At 33.4% G+C, this 19516-nt stretch overlaps 1 protein-coding gene across 13 annotated transcripts in view; it reads right to left on the bottom strand.

Annotated features, from left to right (window-relative positions):
* LOC134252355 (RIMS-binding protein 2-like) overlaps nucleotides 1-19516 on the bottom strand; it is an 83823-nt gene that overhangs the window by 12340 nt on the left and 51967 nt on the right. For 12 of the 13 annotated variants that reach the window (XM_062734800.1, XM_062734809.1, XM_062734808.1 and 9 more), the window contains 13 exons: nucleotides 10181-10303; nucleotides 8551-8655; nucleotides 7018-7068; nucleotides 6126-6378; nucleotides 5912-6010; nucleotides 4867-5022; nucleotides 4121-4164; nucleotides 3215-3394; nucleotides 2738-2813; nucleotides 2291-2416; nucleotides 1784-1972; nucleotides 1336-1529; nucleotides 458-536 (listed from right to left, as the gene is read on the bottom strand). In XM_062734800.1, the coding sequence (XP_062590784.1) occupies nucleotides 458-536; nucleotides 1336-1529; nucleotides 1784-1972; nucleotides 2291-2416; nucleotides 2738-2813; nucleotides 3215-3394; nucleotides 4121-4164; nucleotides 4867-5022; nucleotides 5912-6010; nucleotides 6126-6378; nucleotides 7018-7068; nucleotides 8551-8655; nucleotides 10181-10303 (1675 nt within the window). The remainder of the gene's footprint in view (nucleotides 1-457; nucleotides 537-1335; nucleotides 1530-1783; nucleotides 1973-2290; nucleotides 2417-2737; nucleotides 2814-3214; nucleotides 3395-4120; nucleotides 4165-4866; nucleotides 5023-5911; nucleotides 6011-6125; nucleotides 6379-7017; nucleotides 7069-8550; nucleotides 8656-10180; nucleotides 10304-19516) is intronic. The other variant, XM_062734807.1, reaches the window with a different exon arrangement.

Below are 19516 nucleotides of genomic sequence, written 5' to 3'. Positions count from 1 at the left end.
AGATCGCTAAAATTGAATATCGCTAAAAATTAATTGCGTTTTATTTGTAATAGCTCCTTGAATGTGCATTTTAAAATCGCTAAAATAACATCTCGCTAAAATTAAATTACCAGTTTTTAAGGACAAATCGCTAAATTTGCGTCTCGCTAAAATTTCCACTTATACAGTATTTATTTTTGAAATGTGAAAGTTTTGCTGTTATTTTCTTAGAAGAAAATACAAGCTGAAGCCCTTAAAAATGTCACCATTAACTGCTCCAGAAATTGCTGATTGACAGATAAGCTTTATTTTATTAAAAAGTTTGAAATTGATTTTGAAGAAATAAAAAAAGTCTATGTGAAAGGTTAATTATGCCAATAAAATTAATATGATGAATTACGTAACAGAAAACTTGCTGTGCTATAGTGCACGTCCTTGACTAGCTGTATATGGGTATCTATAGGGTAATTAGACTGACCTTTGCCCACCAGCATGGTACACTGACTGTCTGCTGACTGGCCCATGTTGGAGTTACATCGAACACTGACTCTATGGACCTGTAACAAAATAGCAGTAGATTTAGTCAAATCAAAATATGAGACTCAGAGAGCTATGACACGAAAATGCAATACCATATCCTAATAATTACCCCACTCTTATTGAATTTTTACTCTTTTGCCTCAGAAAATTTAATAAAAAATGATTTTTAGAAATTTACTATGCATAATGGGTGCTGTATTGGACAAATACAGTGTACCTCCAATCGCAAAAAAAATGGATAGAATGCATCAATTCATTCCTCTTTATCTTCTTTGTTTTGTACACATAATACAGAACCAATAATAAATAACTCATTTGTAAGGCCAAAAAAAATTAATCAATAGTTTCTCAGGCCAAAAAATTTAAAATTCAATGCGGCAAGCAGACTTTTTTTTTTGAAGCAGGTTTTACACCTTTTTAAAGCCATTTTTTTCAATAAAATGATATCTACTAATTCTTAATTTTTGTTCGCTGAAATTAGTTATAATATGTATTCAACTTTAAATAATGTTATTCCAAACATTTATTTAACAGTTAATTCGTAAAATATTGTAAATTTAGAAGAAATATATTATTTTTCTAATAAAAACGCTTATCTAAGCATTTATGAAAAGGGGAATAACTAAGTTTTCTTTTTAAACTTGGAAAAATAGAAAATTGAGTTACTTCCCTTTTCAATGTCAATAAAATTGATCAATGCCGCCATTTTTGAACTGATGCGGCAGTGCCTTAGAAACTATTGATTAAATTTTGTTGGCCTAATGAAAGTACAATTTTTATAGAATTGTGTCAATAAATGGTAAAATTTCAACCTACCTCCTTGGAGTCTACATTCTCCAGTAGTGCTTTCGTTCTCTCATTTTTGCGCACCAGGGATTTGAACACTCCATCAACATACACATGATATGACTTGACATCCAGTTTGTTGTGGTCAAGCGGGGGCTTCCAGCTGATAACAATACTATTGGTCAACTGTCTGTCTAGGGTCAGCTCTCTGGGACATGGCAACACTGAAATGCATGATTCTGTGAAAATAACCTCTGGCTCATTTTTGTAATTCCATAAACTCTATTTTAATTTTTCTACCTCCATCCAATTTTTTGATTGAAAATTGGCAATAACTTATATAATTTATTTTTAAAAGCTACAATTTTTTTAAAAATACTTTTTTTCTTGCATTTTACAAAGGTGTCATATGAATAAATTTTTCAAAAAATCTTTTCCTAAAAATATTAATATCTACTGAATGTAAATCTTCACTCACTTGTATCTGCTGGCTGACTCTGTACCTTGATCGAGGTCAAGGCTTTACTACTGTCTAAGAGGTCAAGGTCATCTACATCACTACCATGGTCACTAGCTGGACGGCTGTTTGATCGACTGCTGCTTTGGTTTGTTTGTGGAAAAAGTTTGTCAGATGTTGGCTTCAGATCTGTTGATTTACGTCTCAAGTCTGAAAATAAGTTTAAAACACGATCTTCAGTCAGAATCTACAAGTCAAAATTTCACAGAAGCCATCAATATTTCATTGCTGTTCAGAGGCAAATCTGCAAAATAGTGATGTATAGCTGTCAAACATTTTTTTTAATTCACCAAGTCAATCTATCATATAAAAATAATTGGAAAGGAAAAGTAAAAACATTCCCTTTACAGCAATTTTTATTGAGCTGTTCACAAAATCTCAGAAAAAATCAAATCAACAAGACTTATCTTTGAACTATTAAAGTAAGTGACACATCAGGTAAATATTACAATACAATCATGCCCTCACCCTTAGCCCCGACGTCCTCACTGCTATCATAGTCAAGGTCCTGTTGTATGCTGTTACCAATGATACTGTCGTCGTCATGGTGATTAGCATCCGACATGGCAGCATGAAATTCAGCAAGATCTTCATCTGAGATTATTTTTTTAAAATGATGTCTTTCCATAGCAGAATGTGGTATAAAAGATTAAGCTGGCAAATAATAAGCCCTTATTGATGAGTGATATGCAATCTCTGTGTATTAAATTTACTAAGACACAGAAGCCAAGCTGAACAGCAAGTGCTGGAGAGTACACGGTTAAATTTGTTGTCCAACTTTTCAAATCTAGCTACACTAGACTTCACTTTTCACCTGACTACTTTTATTTAAGTTACATATGAAGTTTGAAGGCACAAGTTCTTTTCAAATCTAAGTACACTAGACTAATACATATAATTATTTACATTACATACCTGATACTTTTTCTATGAAGTTTGAAGGCACAAGTCCTCTTTTACCATTCAGAAGTTCCCCATCATAGAAACCATCCTGTACAAAATTAAAGACCAAGATTAAGCTTCAAGAAAAATAACTTTACAACAGAAGAAGAAATAAAGATTTTCCACCAGGAAAACGAGGCATTTAAGATACTGAAGGCCTCTGTGTGCAAGCTATGACTCAAGCACATTTGACTCTATCCTATTCTAGAGTTCAGAATTGAAAAAGAAAGGGACTTTTTATAAGCTGAAGGGTGTCTGTGGTGTTTCCCCCTAGTATGGGCTGGGGGACAATGCCAGAATAACTAAGGGATTATATCCTTATAGGCAGGTAAATTCCCCAGCTCTCAGGTCCTACAACAACCCTGCTGATAGTATTACACACAATGAAACTCTTTTCATCATGTAAAAGTTTTGTTGGTATATCTTTTATATGTCTAATTGTCTGCCCACCTCATCCATTTCTCCATACACCAGAACATAGTCCCCGGCGTTGATTGGAAGTTCAGCGTCTGGATTCTCATTGGGTGAATACTGGATAGGGTCGTAGGAGTATTTAGCTTGGAACACTTGAATGGGACCTTTCTTTGCAAGGATGGATAAGCGGTTTTCATCTATGGCATTTATTTGCATCTAAAAAGAAGATATACAATCTATAACCTTTTGTTGTCAGCAAAAAATATTTTTATCAGAAAAATAAGCTGTTTCAAATTCTTTGTTTAAAGATTATAGTAGGATGGATTTTCAGATCAGTAAAGTCTGATTTAGAATGATTCATGAAAATCTTCTCATGACAATGTCCTTTTGTAAGCTGTCAAAATCATGACTCTTCAAATTCACGTCAACAAACACTGAGAAGAAATTAAAGTGAACCATCCTTTTCTGCCCTTTACGGGTCAATAAACTTTTTCAACAACATAATTTTATTGTGTTTGTATATGAATACACCCAAAGGATTTCTTACATTAAATTTTACAGATTTTCCCCCTTAATTACTTCACAAATGTAGCTAAACTTGTTGCTGAGATGTAAACAAACTTCTCATGACATGAAAGTTGCTAGATCAAAACATTTTCATTATGATGACATCAAATAAAAGCAGTCAAAATAATCTGGCAAATAAGGGAAATGGTTATTGAATGAAGATGGCAATACCCTTCACACTATGAAGCAAAAATGTCTAATTCAGGGGTCTAATTTCATTTCTTCATTTTTATCATGCAGTTGTACATACAAAGTTCTAAAATCCAGCATTTTATTGTATCTGATAACACCTTGAAACATATTACTAACACTGCCAAATTTAGAATCGAGCTACAATGAGATGATGCCAAACAGAGTGGAGTTATCTGCCCTTACCTTCTGCTCCTTCTGACTTTCCATCCCAGAGTCTTCCCCTCGATCTGAAACAAGACAACAACATCGTGTAAGGAGCCACTGAAACAGATTCAGCTCTCGGTCCACCATCGTCCGACTGTCAGATTTCTACAGTCTATTGATAATGGTGTAATAGAGGTGATTTTAATGTGCAGAAATTGTAATAACCTTAATGGATGTATAAAACTTTTCCTATCTCTTCATCTTTGTCATGAGATGTAAAAGTTAATGGAGGCCATGAATGTAGTGTTAAATTTCATACACTTAATTCTGGAGGTGGTTTAGTTATGTGTTAGATGATTTAAGTTACAATAAAACACAGTAAAGGAACATTGATGACAATATTAGTTTGATACTTGTATGTGATGTAGAAACATTAGGGCAGTTCTAGAGGAATTAGAATCTTTTTACACTTTGTTTACATTTCTGTGGACAAGAAATTTCAAGAAAGCTCTCCACTGCAATTATATTTCAGAAAAAAATCTATGGGATATTGATGTTAGGTAGATCAATCAAAAACCACAATATACTAAAAAAAATTAATTGTCACCACCAGTGCAAAAATTAGAACTAAAAAAGCAATTAGGCTTAATCTACCACAACAATTAATAAAAAGCTGTAATTCTGTTACCAAAAGCAAAAGGCAAATAAAAGTCATAAAAAATAAATAAACAAATGGACCAAAATAAATAAACAAAAAACAAAAACAACAGAAAAGGACCAATCACCTTCACATAAATTATCCTCTTCAGAATCTGAAGCTTCCAGCTCTTTTAATTTTTTGGCAATTTCGTAAAGTTCTGGGTCTTCAAATTCCCCTGGGGGTTTGGCTTGGTCAGGGGACGGATTATTTGAATTGTCTAAATCTTCATCATCAGCAAAACCTACGTACAGAATTTACAAACCACAAGGTTGTTAAATTTGTTTTAAATTCTCCATCTCTTCAACTGATCTTTAACACCTCTGGCTATATTGATACATCCCCTCCCATATTTTGGCTTAACTTTCCAAATTACAATATCATTTCAAATGGACTTTTTAAAGTACATATACATTGTATTAAAAATAAATGTTTTAATCCAATCTTATTTTGATAGATAACTCATAATGTAAAATCAGAAATATTAGAAGAAAGGATTAATTTTTATTGGGTGTTTGTGTCTCAGATTCAGAAAATGAATGTTAAGTTTGGATCATGATTTTGTGGAATTCATTCAAGGTGTAGATGATGAAGGACAATAGAAAGCAAAAGCCAGGCTCCCAATGAAATGATGGGGGTTCAAGGACCATGCACTGACTGTACCCAGAGGCAAGACAGGTCATACACTAATTGGGAATCAATACTGATGTATACACAGATTGAGATAACATTCATCCGCAGAGTGTATAATAAAAATATATACTGTACAGAAGTTATATTTAATATTTTTCTGATTAAGAATTTGCAATTCTATATTGAACTGCAGATACATTTATAACGAGGCAATACAGATACCAAGCTGTTTAATTAATCATGATAAAAATACACCACTAGACTGACAATTGTGTCCTTATCAATAGTCATATATCTGGCTTCTGACATAAAATGATAATCACTGTCAGTCCTTGTAATAATGTTAAAAGGTTAGCCAATATTTTGATAGCAACAACTGTGTAGATAAAAGCTCAATAATGACAATTAATTGTACAATTTCCATAAAGGCCCAGAAACAATCATTATCCTGGGTAATGCAGACTTCATGAGAAGTTACGATATAGGGACAGTTTTAATACCTGTGTCTAGAGACTTGGTGGAGTCCACCTGAATATTATCATTTCCTGGAAACCTACACGATTCTGTCAGAGGCCCTGCATTTGATTGCTGGAAGTTTTCTAAAAATAGAAATTGACATATCATTAAATTGTCTGTGGATTTATTTTTAATGTCAATTATCTCTTTCTAAGAATAACTTTTGAATAAAATTTTCTTTCCTCATGAAGTACTGACCTTTAACTGGAAAATGATTGGGAACTAGGGAACTCTTTTGATTGGATGAATCTTTGTGATTGGATGGACTGTGATTGGCTGGATGAGATGGGCTGTGATTGGCTAAGTCTTGATAATGAGATGGACTGTGATTGGGTGGGTGTTTGTAGTTGTTTTTGCCAGCTGCTGATCTCAGAGTCTGCAGCTCTTGTGTCAGTTCCTGATGCCTGTCATCCTGTTCATGACACTTTTGCTGAAGTTCAGTAACACGGCTCTGAAAGTTCAAAAGGTCATTTGCCATGTAATATCAAAGTTATCCTAGACTCTCAAATACAGTGGAGCATCTTTAAAGATAGAATTTAAAACAGATATAGCAAAACAAGCTTACAGCAAACAGTATGATAGTTCATTACTTACAGCATACTGTATAATTTTCAAAACCCATCAATTTGAATTACATTGTTAACTTAACTACACTTCGTCATAAAAAATGACACGTTTTACGGTATGTAGAATAACACTGATCTCTATTGTGACTTCACTGTACATACTAAGTATAGAGTATTCAAAAAATAGTCATTATTCTTATTAAATCAGTTCTCATATAATTTCCATGAAGTTACTTTATTATGATATCAAAACTGAAATATTCAGTGACTGTACATCAACCACTATGAATTTTCATAGAAATGCAACAGTATAAAAGTAATATTTATTGACCAGAATATGAAAGTACACAAATACAAAATTAAAGCAAAGTAAATCACCCATCTCAAACATTCCGAGTTAAACTACAATTACCAGAATTATACTGCTTTCATCCCTTTCGTAAAACACATTCATGAACAAGATGAAAAGTGTGGTAACCAGGCTCATGAATATTTATGAAATTTAAGAGAAGTTTATTGATTACCTTTAGAGAGTGCAGGGCTTTATCATATTCCTCTTTGGCATCCTGTTGAGCCTGCAATAAAGAAGAAATCAGATGAAATTACCACTTTCCTCCTCAAAAAATCTTAATTCCTCTGGCTTCTTGACCACTAATGACATTCAAACATTAAACTGAAATTGTTCATAACCTGCAGCGGAGACAAAGCTTAATCGTCGATGTAGCAAATTGTAATTTCATAAACCAAACACTGACAATTAATCTGGTTATTTATTATTCATGAAATCTAGGAAACATTGTGTATTGAGTTATCTGAAACCTGCTAGCATATTGTTTAATATTTGTAAATTTATGAGTTGGCATCTATGGCTTGTTTTTTTTTTTTTATACAAAATTGAATATTTGAATCCTTTGATTAAAATCTTTAAACATGCATGCAGGATATAAGCTAAGCAACTAATGATTGTTTGGTGATTTTACTGTAATTGGTGTTGCACTACTTTTGTCATGTAATGTTGCTGTAATATTTTATATTACATACCTGTTGTAATGTGTAGATTTGATTAATTTTGTAATGTAATTGCTGTAATATATTTATTACATATTGTTGTAATGACTGGATTTGATTATTATGTAATTGCTGTAGTATTTTATTACATACCTGTTGTAATGACTGGATTTGATTACTTTTCTTAAGTAATTGCTGTAATATTTTTATTACATACCTGTTGTAATGTATACATTTGATTACATTTACTATGTAATTTCTGTAATATTTTTATTACATACCTGTTGTAATGAGTTGATTTGATTACTTTTGTCGTGTAATTGCTGTAATACTTTTATTACATACCCGTTGTAATGACTGCATGTGATTACTTTTGTTATGTAATTGCTGTAATATTTTTATTACATACCTGTTGTAATGACTGCATGTGATTACTTTTGTTATGTAATTGCTGTAATATTTTTATTACATACCTGTTGTAATGAGTGGATTTGATTACTTTTGTTATGTAACTTCTGTAATATTTTTATTACAAACCTGTTGTAATGAGTTGATTTGATTACTTTTGTCATGTAATTGCTGTAATATTTTTATTACATACCTGTTGTAATGAGTTGATTTGATTACTTTTGTTATGTAATTACTGTAATATTTTTATTACATACCTGTTGTAATGAGTTGATTTGATTACTTTTGTCATGTAATTGCTGTAATATGTTTATTACATACCTGTTGTAATGTATACATTTGATTATGTTTGATATGTAATTTCTGTAGTATTTTTACTACATACCTGTTGTAATGAGTTGATTTGATTACATTTGTCGTATAATTGCTGTAATATTTTTATTACATACCTGTTGTAATGACTGGATTTGATTACTTTTGTTATGTAATTGCTGTAGTTTTTTTATTACATACCTGTTGTAATGAGTTGATTTGATTACTTTTGTCGTGTAATTGCTGTAATATTTTTATTACATACCTGTTGTAATGACTGGATTTGATTACTTTTGTTATGTAATTGCTGTAATTTTTTTATTACATACCTGTTGTAATGAGTTGATTTGATTACTTTTGTCGTGTAATTGCTGTAGTGTTGTCTGATGCTCATTTTCTAGTTCCTGTAGACGATCCGCTGATTCCTTTAGATTCTAAGAAACGAAGAAAAGAAGACAAATTTTATCAACTCTAAAATTAACCAAAGACCCAGACAATGGGGAATTACGAGACATGTGCTGACAAAGGCTAATATTTCCGGCTGAAATATCAAAGCAAAGTATCGGAAAGCCTAAGGATTAATGGAGCACTTTTAAGGAGTTTTAAATGAACGATAATTAGGGCTAAAGGTACAGACGATCTACTCATGTGTAAACAGCCTCAAGTAATGGCAGTATGCATTTCTCCTCCCTTAGGAATGGCTGACATTATCACAAGCTCAAAATTAGTAATATATTTCTTTACTTTGTTGTGGGTTTCTATTTGCGTAATTCCACAAAAGATAAATATATTTTGGGAAGACTTTTTAGGATCTAATTTGAGTTCGGTCATTTCAATTGATTAAAAGCCATTTAAACACCATTCAAGAGAACACAAGAGTGCATTCCAAGTATGGATGAATTCCTCTTCTGGATCCAATTTCTATATAACATCAGTAGATATCAAGCCTAGTGACTGAATTCTGACCAGTTTATCTACCCTTACTTCTTCCTTATCAATCTCTACATATGTGTCAATCAATATGACAATGATAAATTTTATAACTTAATCACTTGAGTCTCAATAAACCATAAATAACAGTTGCATTTGTTATCTCTGTATATTCAACATTTCTTCTGTTTTATCATTTCTATGAAGGTGATCCATTTTTTTAAGAATAGCAAGGAAGTATTTGTCTTCAAATTAGAGTAATCCTTTTATAGTGTTTTGTTCCCATGAACTGATCTGCAGCCCATGAATATGCAAGATATGGAAGATTCTTATCAAGGAAGCAAAATACATTTTTGTACTAACCCATTACAACAGGGCTATAGAGAAGGTTTAGACTGCTGAAAAATACCAGAAGTCTGTGAGCAGTTCTGATGACCTAGCTACTCAATAAAGGATAGACCAAGATAAAAACTTGTCTCCGATGCCCTAGTGGATAAATCTATGCCATATAACATAAATGTGGTGATAAAAATAGCTTTCCAATTATTTTTTTATAGCAGATCACGATTTTCTATTTTATCACATGTGGTATCAGTATGCATTTGGTTTATATTTGGAGTGGGTTTCATTTAAAAAAAGAAAATAATACATAAATGTTAATTGAGTGCTATTGACATTTCTTTTGAAAGAACAAGTTTCCTGATCTTAAATAGCTTCACTGTAGCTTGTTTTATTTGGCTTTCATATGCAATGAGGAGATTTTCATTGTCAAGATGTATTCTTTAGCACCTGCCTTTGAACACTTTATGTATTCTGGACAAACCAAAAATGATTTGTGACATTTTTGTCCAATTGATATACATATCATTTGGCTGTTTAGTCTAACCCTACCCAATCCAATCTATTACATATCATCATCTTAAAATAATTTGCTGCAGTTTATAAATTTTCGTCATCAGACAGATTTTAAAACTATAAATTTAATAAAAATTAAGAGTTTAATTAAATTAATTACGAATTTTGACTAACTTTGATGGTTTCCTCAAGGTTTCCTACTTTGACCTGGAGGGTGCTTCTCTCGTGTCTGGCTTGGTCACATTCATGCTGGGCTTCAGAAAGGTTCAGACGTAAAATGTTACACTCCTCGCTCACCTTCAAATATATAAAAATAGGACAGACTATATACTCTCAATGATTAAAATCTGTCTACAAAAACCAAAATACAAAGGATTTGTACTCTTTTAATTATGAAGTCCTGTATTCAAAACCAAAGTATATCTTTTTTTATTTCCTTCTTTCAGAATGGAAATTTCTTATTTCAGTTGATCTGCAAAGAAAAGGTGTTTTTGACAAAATGATACAAGGAACTTTTATAAAGACATGCTTTGTATCTTGCCCTTGTCAGTTCACATCTATTTTTGTCATCTATAACTCTATTATGCTACTTTAATTATACTGAAATCAGATTAAGAGTTATAGTTTCAAAGTTAGGTATGGTCCTTTTGCCCCCTACCCCTTGAAGGAAAACTAAATATACAAGTTAAATCTATTAACTGAAGTCTGGGTTGTTTTCTTTTTCAATTCTGAATCATGATTGAGCTCTTATTCAATCTGATTTCTGCATCAAAGGAACATTTTGTTAAACTTTGAATTAACTTAGTGAATCAGAGTTGGTGATTAACTGATTGCTAAAAGAACTTAGATGTGAAAAAAAATTCCAAAATTTTTTTCATGGTGTTTGAAAAAAAGGTTTTGCAAAATTCAAAGCAATTATAATTATATTCTATCCTACACATGTTGAGTTTACACTTGTAAGATCTTCCAAGGGAATCCTTTTGGAGCTTGGAACAATAATTTTTGGGTCCAGAAATCTACACTGAAACAGTAACATCCTTCATTAAAATCCCACTCACATTAATACTGTTGTTAAGATAGGGCAAAAGAAAAGTCTCGCTCCGCTGGGGTCCACTTCTAGTACAGGAGCACATCTGTCCCATTATTACGACACAACGATTCCAAAAGTAAAACACAGTGTCAAGTCACACCTCCAATCATTGCGGCACAACAGCAACAAATTGTGGACAAATTCCATTTATAGACACTGGCATTCCAATCTGGCCAGGCTAAGTCTAGTTATCTCCATTAAAAAGTAAATAAATTCAATGAGAGAGTCCGAAGCCTGACCTGTTGTATACACATCAAAGTCTATGACCAAACTGTGAAAAGCAGCTTTTTACTCTCTTTGCTGCACAGTGTGTGATGGAAAATCAGTCCTCCATAACACTGTCACAGGTGTCTGTCACCTGGCCTCATTTTTCTCCTTAGAGGACATAGTCATAAATTAATTAATTAATAATGCCAGTTCAATGAATAATTTTCATTTCGGGTACATCTACACAGTTAATTACTGTAATTTCCGATAGAATTTTTAAGCAGGTAGGAAAGAATTGAACATGAATTAAGCGGAGCAGGAAAACTTTGTGTTCCACAAAAATCAATTGAATGTCATCGGTCTTCAAAGACCTTTTGCATCACCAAACAACTTGGTAAAGTGTGCCAATGACATCCACAACCCAGTGTTACAAAGAACCTCAGAAAGAATTATGATGGTGTTCAATCAATACCCATAATTGTTAAAATAATGGCTCCCTTTAATAACAACCACATTTAACTGAGGTGTTCCGCGATTCAAATGCTTATTTTTTTCTCTCGAGTCACCTGGGACAAAAAAACCCGGTGGTGAAAATGGGGGGCAATTATTTGCCACAGTTACATTACCAATGCATATTAAAGAGACCTAGAAAACAGACATTAAAGCAAACTGTATCACAAACAAATGCAAACAGTCTGATATGATTCATGACTTAATTACAATTAACCTCCTGCAGGAGCCTGTAGTGTGACAGATCAATGATCCCCCTACTCCGACATAATAACTATAGGTGTTAAAGCATTAATCGGTGGTAATATGCCACATTTATCACTTATAACCATTTTAGGCAGCAGACTTATGATAGTAAATATCAATTTTCCCAGTACACAACGCAGCCCCTAGGGTATTTTACAAATAATTTTCAACTGCTTCACTGTCGGTATAGAGTCGATAATTCTGCCCTAACTTTTACTTGTGGTGCCATCTTACTGAAGTTCAATAAATATAATCAATTTTTATTCTTGAAGCAATGTCACTAAATGTTTACAATGCATATGCAACTTTTGCACTTATCAGATGCATATCTGCTTCAAAGCATTATATTTGTGCTACATAATCATATTTACTAAGTTATTTCTTTGAGTCTAAGTGTTCAGGGGATCAATTAAAGAATCCATCTAAAACAGTTACATGCAATGCCTTTGTTCTTAAAAATCCTCCAACCAATAACAGTAAGTACTAGTACTTATCACATATCTATATCAAAACTAGAACTGTCCAAACGGGACAAAATACCCCCGCTGGATTTTTCAGAAGTAAGTTTTTCAATAATAAAGACGTATCACACATGAATTATGAAATTTTTCTTCCAGTGACCTTGAAGTTCCCCAAATCAAATTGAGTCAAGGTCATGACACACTCTTGGGTCATGGGCAATCTTTGTGTGAAATGAGAACCTACCAAGTTTATCCATAAGAAAGATACTGACCGGAAACAAATTATGAAAGTTTTCTTCCAGTGACCTTGAACTTCTGCAAATGACCTTGGGTCAAGGTCATGACAAACCCTTGGGTCATGGGCAATCTTCGTGTGGAATGAGAACCTACCAAGTTTATCCAAAAGAAAGATATGGACCGGACACAAATTATGAATTTTACTTCCAGTGACCTTGAAGTTCCCCAAATGACCTTGGGTCAAGGTCTTGACACACCCTAAGGTCATGGACAATCTTTGTGTGAAATGAGAACCTACCAAATTTATTCATAAGAAAGATATGGACCGGACACAAATTATGAAATTTTTCTTCCAGTGACCTTGAACTTCCCCAAATGACCTTGGGTCAAGGTATGACACACCCTAAGGTCATGGGCAATCTTTGTGTGAAATGAGAAACTACCAAATTTATCCATAAGAAAGATGAGGACCAGACACAAATTATGAAATTTTTCTTCCAGTGACCTTGAACTTCCCCAAATGACCTTGGGTCAAGGTCACAAAACACCCTTAGGTCATGGGCAATCTTTATGTGAAATGAGAACCTACCAAGATTATCCATAAGAAAGATATGGACCGGACACGAATTATGAAATCTTTCTTTTAGTGACCTTGAAGTTCCCCAAATGACCTTGGGTCAAGGTCTTGACACACCCTAAGGTCATGGACAATCTTTGTGTGAAATGAGAACCTACCAAATTTATCCATAAGAAAGATATGGACCGGACACAAATTATGAAATTTTTCTTCAGGTGACCTTGAAATTCCCCAAATGACCTTGGGTCAAGGTCATGACACACCCTAAGGTCATGGGCAATCTTTGTGTGAAATGAGAAACTACCAAATTTATCCATAAGAAAGATGAGGACCAGACACAAATTATGAAATTTTTCTTCCAGTGACCTTGAACTTCCCCAAATGACCTTGGGTCAAGGTCACAAAACACCCTTAGGTCATGGGCAATCTTTATGTGAAATGAGAACCTACCAAGATTATCCATAAGAAAGATATGGACCGGACACGAATTATGAAATCTTTCTTTTAGTGACCTTGAAGTTCCCCAAATGACCTTGGGTCAAGGTCATGACACATCCTTGGGTCATGGGCAATCTTTGCATGAAATGAGAACCTACCAAGTTTATCCATAAAAAAGATGTGGACCGGACACGAATTATGAAATTTTTCTTCCAGTGACCTTGAAGTTCCCCAAATGACCTTGGGTCAAGGTCAAGACACACCCTTAGGTCATGGGCAATCTTTGTGTGAAATTAGAACCTACCAAGTTTATCTATAAGAAAGATATGGACCAGACACGAATTATGAAATTTTTCTTCCAGTGACCTTGAAGTTCCCCAAATGACCTTGGAGCAAGGTCAGACACACCCTTAGGTCATGGGCATCTTTGTGTGGAGTAGTAGATTCTAATGTCCCTCCGTAAGAAAGATATGGACCGGACACGTTTGCACAGACAGACGGACGGACGGACAGATGGACAAGGTGATTCCTATATACCCCCCTTTCGTTTGCGGGGGTATAATAACAATTAAGAGAACAAATTAATAAAAGTTATTTTAAGGAACATAATGTCAAATCTGACTTTAGGGACCCAGGGCAACATTTGTTTTAGATGATGTGAATATTAATTTTTGTTGTACCATGCATAAAAGTACTGCATGGATTTTTAAGTTCTTTCCTTTCCTTGTAAACCATACTATGATTGTTAAACAAAACATTTACAATTACAGTTAAAACAAGATTATAGCAACCATGCTTATGATGAATTTACAGTTGTGACAAAGTGATTTTCATTCCCCGCAGCTTTAAAACATATTGGATACAGCCTACATGTATTAGGTTTACAATGAATATTAAAAATTGTTGTTCTCTATAGCCCTGTACCCCTTTCAGCGTTTTACTGTATATTGAAAATTCAATATTGTCAAAAGAAGCATGTTTATGTTTCAAATTAAGCTGCTTCCAAAACAGTAATAGTCAGCTATATGAAGTTCAATGCTTTGTCAAGGTCTTACTATCTGTAATTATCCTTGTATGGCTATTTAGAAGGATATCGAAGAAACTGCGATGGTATCTAATAATTCTATATAGACTGACCATTAATAGTAAGATGTTTGGGGCATTAGCATTCATATCGGATTTTAGCTCTCCTGTAAAACCCTCACTTAAATCTGTATCTTTACGATTTAAAGACAGACTAGCAACTCTGAAACTGTTCATCATTATTAGTATTGAACAAGGAATTTACATCATTGGCCTATCAGCTTTTGCCTTACAACGGTCAACTGTTAGAAATATAAACCCAGTATTAATTACAATAAAAAAATATAATATTTCAAGCAAATGAAGTTATTTTCAAAGGATATTTTGGATAACAATAATCATTCTTCATTGAAATTATATTATCAGAAAGAAAAAAAACAGGAATGGATCAGGGAATCAAAAGCATTTCTTGTTCAAAGACATTATAGATACCAGCAATAAAAATTAATCCATAAGCACACCGCTAGTTGACAATACACCAAAGCTAACATAGCATTGATGATGTTCTTGCCTGATGGGAAATGTACCTAACAGCACACAGCTTCAGAGTTCCCCGACTGCTTTGGTTCCAGAGATACAATGTTTTAATAGAAATCATTACCTGTACCTACTATATTAAATTTAACATTCCATTGATGACTTCAGAATTATTATAATAGAGACTACTTGGGCATTTTGTGTGAAGTCTATACTGTAAAACATTACCATATGGAGACACAAATCTGAATATTTGAGATTATCCCACTTTAATTAATTAAATTATAAGACTTGGGTAAGTGTACAGTAGACATGCTTTTAACAAAGTTCCAGTGATCAACAGACAAGTTTGCTTTGTTATAAACGTAATTTCTTATATCCTTCAAGCTCACAATATATGTCAAAGACATGGGGAATGAAAATTACTTTGCTGTAAGTGTCAGTTCATATAATAAGTATGTTGGTTTTAAGCATATTTTGTGCAAGATAAAGCAAAGACATACACTGCTAAGCAGAAAATGTTTTTTTTTTACATTGAAAGGGTTGAAAAAATTTGAACATAAAATATACTGAAAGGAAAAAGAAACGCATAAGAGCATAATATGTGAAAAATATTTAACTATGGTCCGAAAATTTGAAAATTTGTCAGATGTGTATTTTGTTTACTGTGCACTAAAATCGCTGGTCAGAATTACTCAACCATAAAATGTATGGCGTCACGTAGGGGAACTGATAAAAAGGCAAAAACACGTGCATGTTGATGATGACAATTTTGTGATCACATTTTGTAGTGCCAAGAGATGCATTAGAGTTATAGACATCGTTTTCCGATATTTGCATTCAGTATAAATTTCTTGCAATCATGGTATGGCCGACGGAAGTTACATAGGGTCTAGTAATTGAATTGCATAAGTGAATAAAAAGGCAACAACATGTAGCTGTGCAGTTTGTTTTTAACTTTTCAACCAAAAAAGTTTTTTCGGTTGTCAGAGAGTTAATTTAAAATGTTTCCAACCAGCCATGACGGTGACGTTGGCGCGTAACAACGTCACATCAAGATAGGGCTTTTCCTCATGCTTCCTCGGTTATTATCAATGCATTATCAATGAAACCGATATTTTTACAGCATACAATTATTCTGATATTTTCACCCTAATACTGACAGAAACTCTCTGCTCTAATTTGGTGCCCGAGCTTGGCAACTTTACGCCGATTTTACTCTCACATGCGCACGTACGCTTCGTATGCGTAATTTTTTTTAGCATGTTCACGCTGAGAAAATGTAGCCAGTGTTTGTCGAGACTTTCTAACAAACATTCACGTGTAGCAAACCAGCTGAATTCTGTAAATTCTATCCTAAATCGAAAATTCGTGGGATTCACTTGGCGGGGGGTTTTGTTGGCTTTGGTATTTTACAGCTACTCTCAACCATTAAGACTATCGTCGGAAGGGTTGAATAATAATCTTATGAGAAAGATAAATGCTCTGATAAACTAAATGCACGGGAAAATCAAGACTGTTACCAATGTGCAAGGGAGATGATGAGAATTTTTATTTTAATTTTGGGGGGTATCGAGATATCAAATTCAGTAACTCAGGAATTATCAGTCAAAGTCACACAAGATTTTGGTAAATTGTTGTTTAAAGATGAAGTAAAAATGTTTGATAACAATACTGGAAAACATTTTCGAAATAACAGTTTTAATTTTATATAAAAGTTTACTATGCGTTTCTTTTTCCTTTCAGTATAATAAATCCTTAATAAACATGACCTTGACCTGACAAGATGAAGCCATACTATATCATATGACCAAAGAATGGGTGGACTTAACTACCCAGAAAAAATGCTCAAAATTTAAGTTCCACAAAATGTTAATTTTTTTCCATCATATAAACCCCCGATATCTTAACTGTGTATTTATGGTACGGATGTGAATCTAAAATGCTCTTTTCGAGGTAAACTAAATAAATATCGAAGGCATGGTGCCTGAAGATTTGTTGAATATCAATAGATAATCAGGGTCACGCATTTTTCATCGTCTGAATACATAATCAGCGCATGTTTGTCGGCTGTTCTTACGAAAACTGTAGTTGTATATTGAACAAAATAATGTCATATTAAAAGGAGAAGAGCCGACAAATGTGCGCTCACACTTAATTTCACAAAAACATGTTCCAAACAAACTTCTTGCTTCCATTGTTACGACTTCGATTGACCTGTTAAATATTACAATTCATCACGTGATGTCCACCTGCGAGTGTACTCGTGGAAACAGTTACATTGTATTCTTCAACCTGACCTAGATGTAAATCACTATGTTTGGTGCCGTTTTCAGAATTCAGCACATTAAATGTTGTTTTAATTTTTCGTGTCCTCACATTTTTAAAAAAAATCATAATGATATCGCTGTAATATTCCAAACACGTATTCGAATTTCTAGAGAGAGAGATGGAGAGGGAGAGAGAAATGTTAACAATGACATCGATCGATAGCCCCGCCTCCTATTAATATTGATAGCGCGACCTAAAAATCACTCCGGGTACATGTCAAATACCAGAAGACGACACTAATGTATCGTTGTTTCAATTTTGATTCATGGCAATAAGGCATTGCTTTTGTACATATGTTCTAGCTAAAATAACCATGTATACGTCGCTCTTTTTAGTGGTTGTAACATATTTTGGATTCACTTTATTTTCAACTTGTTAGAGTAGTCTCAAAAAGATCCAAAATAGGGCGTTAAGTCCACCCATTCTTTAAAAAGTCCCTGTCTTAAACAGTTCCAAATAGGAGATAAAAATTGAGATGAAGCGAAGTCAACCCAATGTGACAAATCAATTTTCATGATTATCTCTCAAAGGTTAAGAGCTCATGTGTCTAAATTAGACCCCAAAACCAAGATGCATTTAGTTCTTTTTCTGTTCACATACAAATAACCAACATGATTATCTGTATCGACAATTTTGCAACAATTCACATTTAACATGGAAACTCTCATCCATAATGAATGTGTTTTGGTCTACTGAGGATTATGTTTGATGCAAGAAAACTTTAATTTCAACATCAATTTTAAAATTCAGAAAAGCAGAGATAACTTATTTTCAGATAAAATTATGAATTTTGATACCCAACCTTTCCAGCTGCCTTAATGTGGCTTAAGTGAAAAGCATTAAAATGTCAGAAATAAAATTCCTGCCCAAAAGAGACATTTTTGGCATGAAAGTAGTTTTGTTGAAGATCAAGTATAAGCAACAGTAAAAAGTTTGTGATTTTCTGAACATGAACTATGCAGAACAACTGATTCCTGCATTTCTGGATTACTTACATCCGTTTTATAGTTACTGCAAGCAAACTCAGAAAAGGTGTAAGATTAAGGAATTTATTTAACAGCATGCAACTTCAACTACTGTAAACCAACTATCGGGTCATCAGCAAACAGGAAGTTGCTCTTATGATTAGAAAAAAGTTTAAACTTTTTTTTTTTGGCATGCCATATAATGCAAAAGCAGTTGAGATTTTGTCCTTTTTAAAGAACACTTAATATGCAAAGTAAAACTTTGATAGGCTGGTTGTGTCTTTGCTCCTAAGTTTCTTCAAGAAAATTCACTGATGTGTTAAAGCAAGAAACCTGGAGTGCTGATTTAGACCCACATAATATACTTTGCATCTTTGCCATCGGGAAGTGAGAGACTTTTTTCATGCCAGTATCTAATGCAACATAGTATCTCATTCTATATTTTTTCATTCAAAGGACCAGTTGTTTTTAGTACCCAGTAGTTATACTTGTACAGACATAAACTGTATGAATGGTACTCTTTTTAAAAGTTTTGCTAGCTTAGTACCGGTACATGTATATCTGTCTATATCTTACAATTTCACATTTTGATGAGCAATATTTTGGGAAAATTGTCCTCCATGACCAAATTAATACAGTTTTAAGCCAGCTGTAGTTAGAAAAAAAATTACTTGGAGAGAATTTGACTTTGCCGATCAAATACTCTCAGACTTATCATATTGAACATACTAGACAGCGGCTGCATACTTAAAGACCTTGCCAACCAGGATGTACAACTGTTCAAACTGCAATGACAAGTCCTTGGCTAAGTCCTAGATATTTAATATACCATCATAAATATGATTGAAAAAAAGGCTATAAAATGGTATTGTGTTTAAATAAAAACCA

Source organism: Saccostrea cucullata, unplaced genomic scaffold (assembly GCF_032062105.1).
Source record: "Saccostrea cucullata isolate Sc308-1 unplaced genomic scaffold, CSIRO_AGI_Scuc_v1 ctg69, whole genome shotgun sequence".
NCBI lineage: Eukaryota > Metazoa > Mollusca > Bivalvia > Ostreida > Ostreidae > Saccostrea > Saccostrea cuccullata.
Note: the sequence above shows the minus strand (reverse complement) of the source record. Positions and strands in the feature narration are given on the sequence as shown.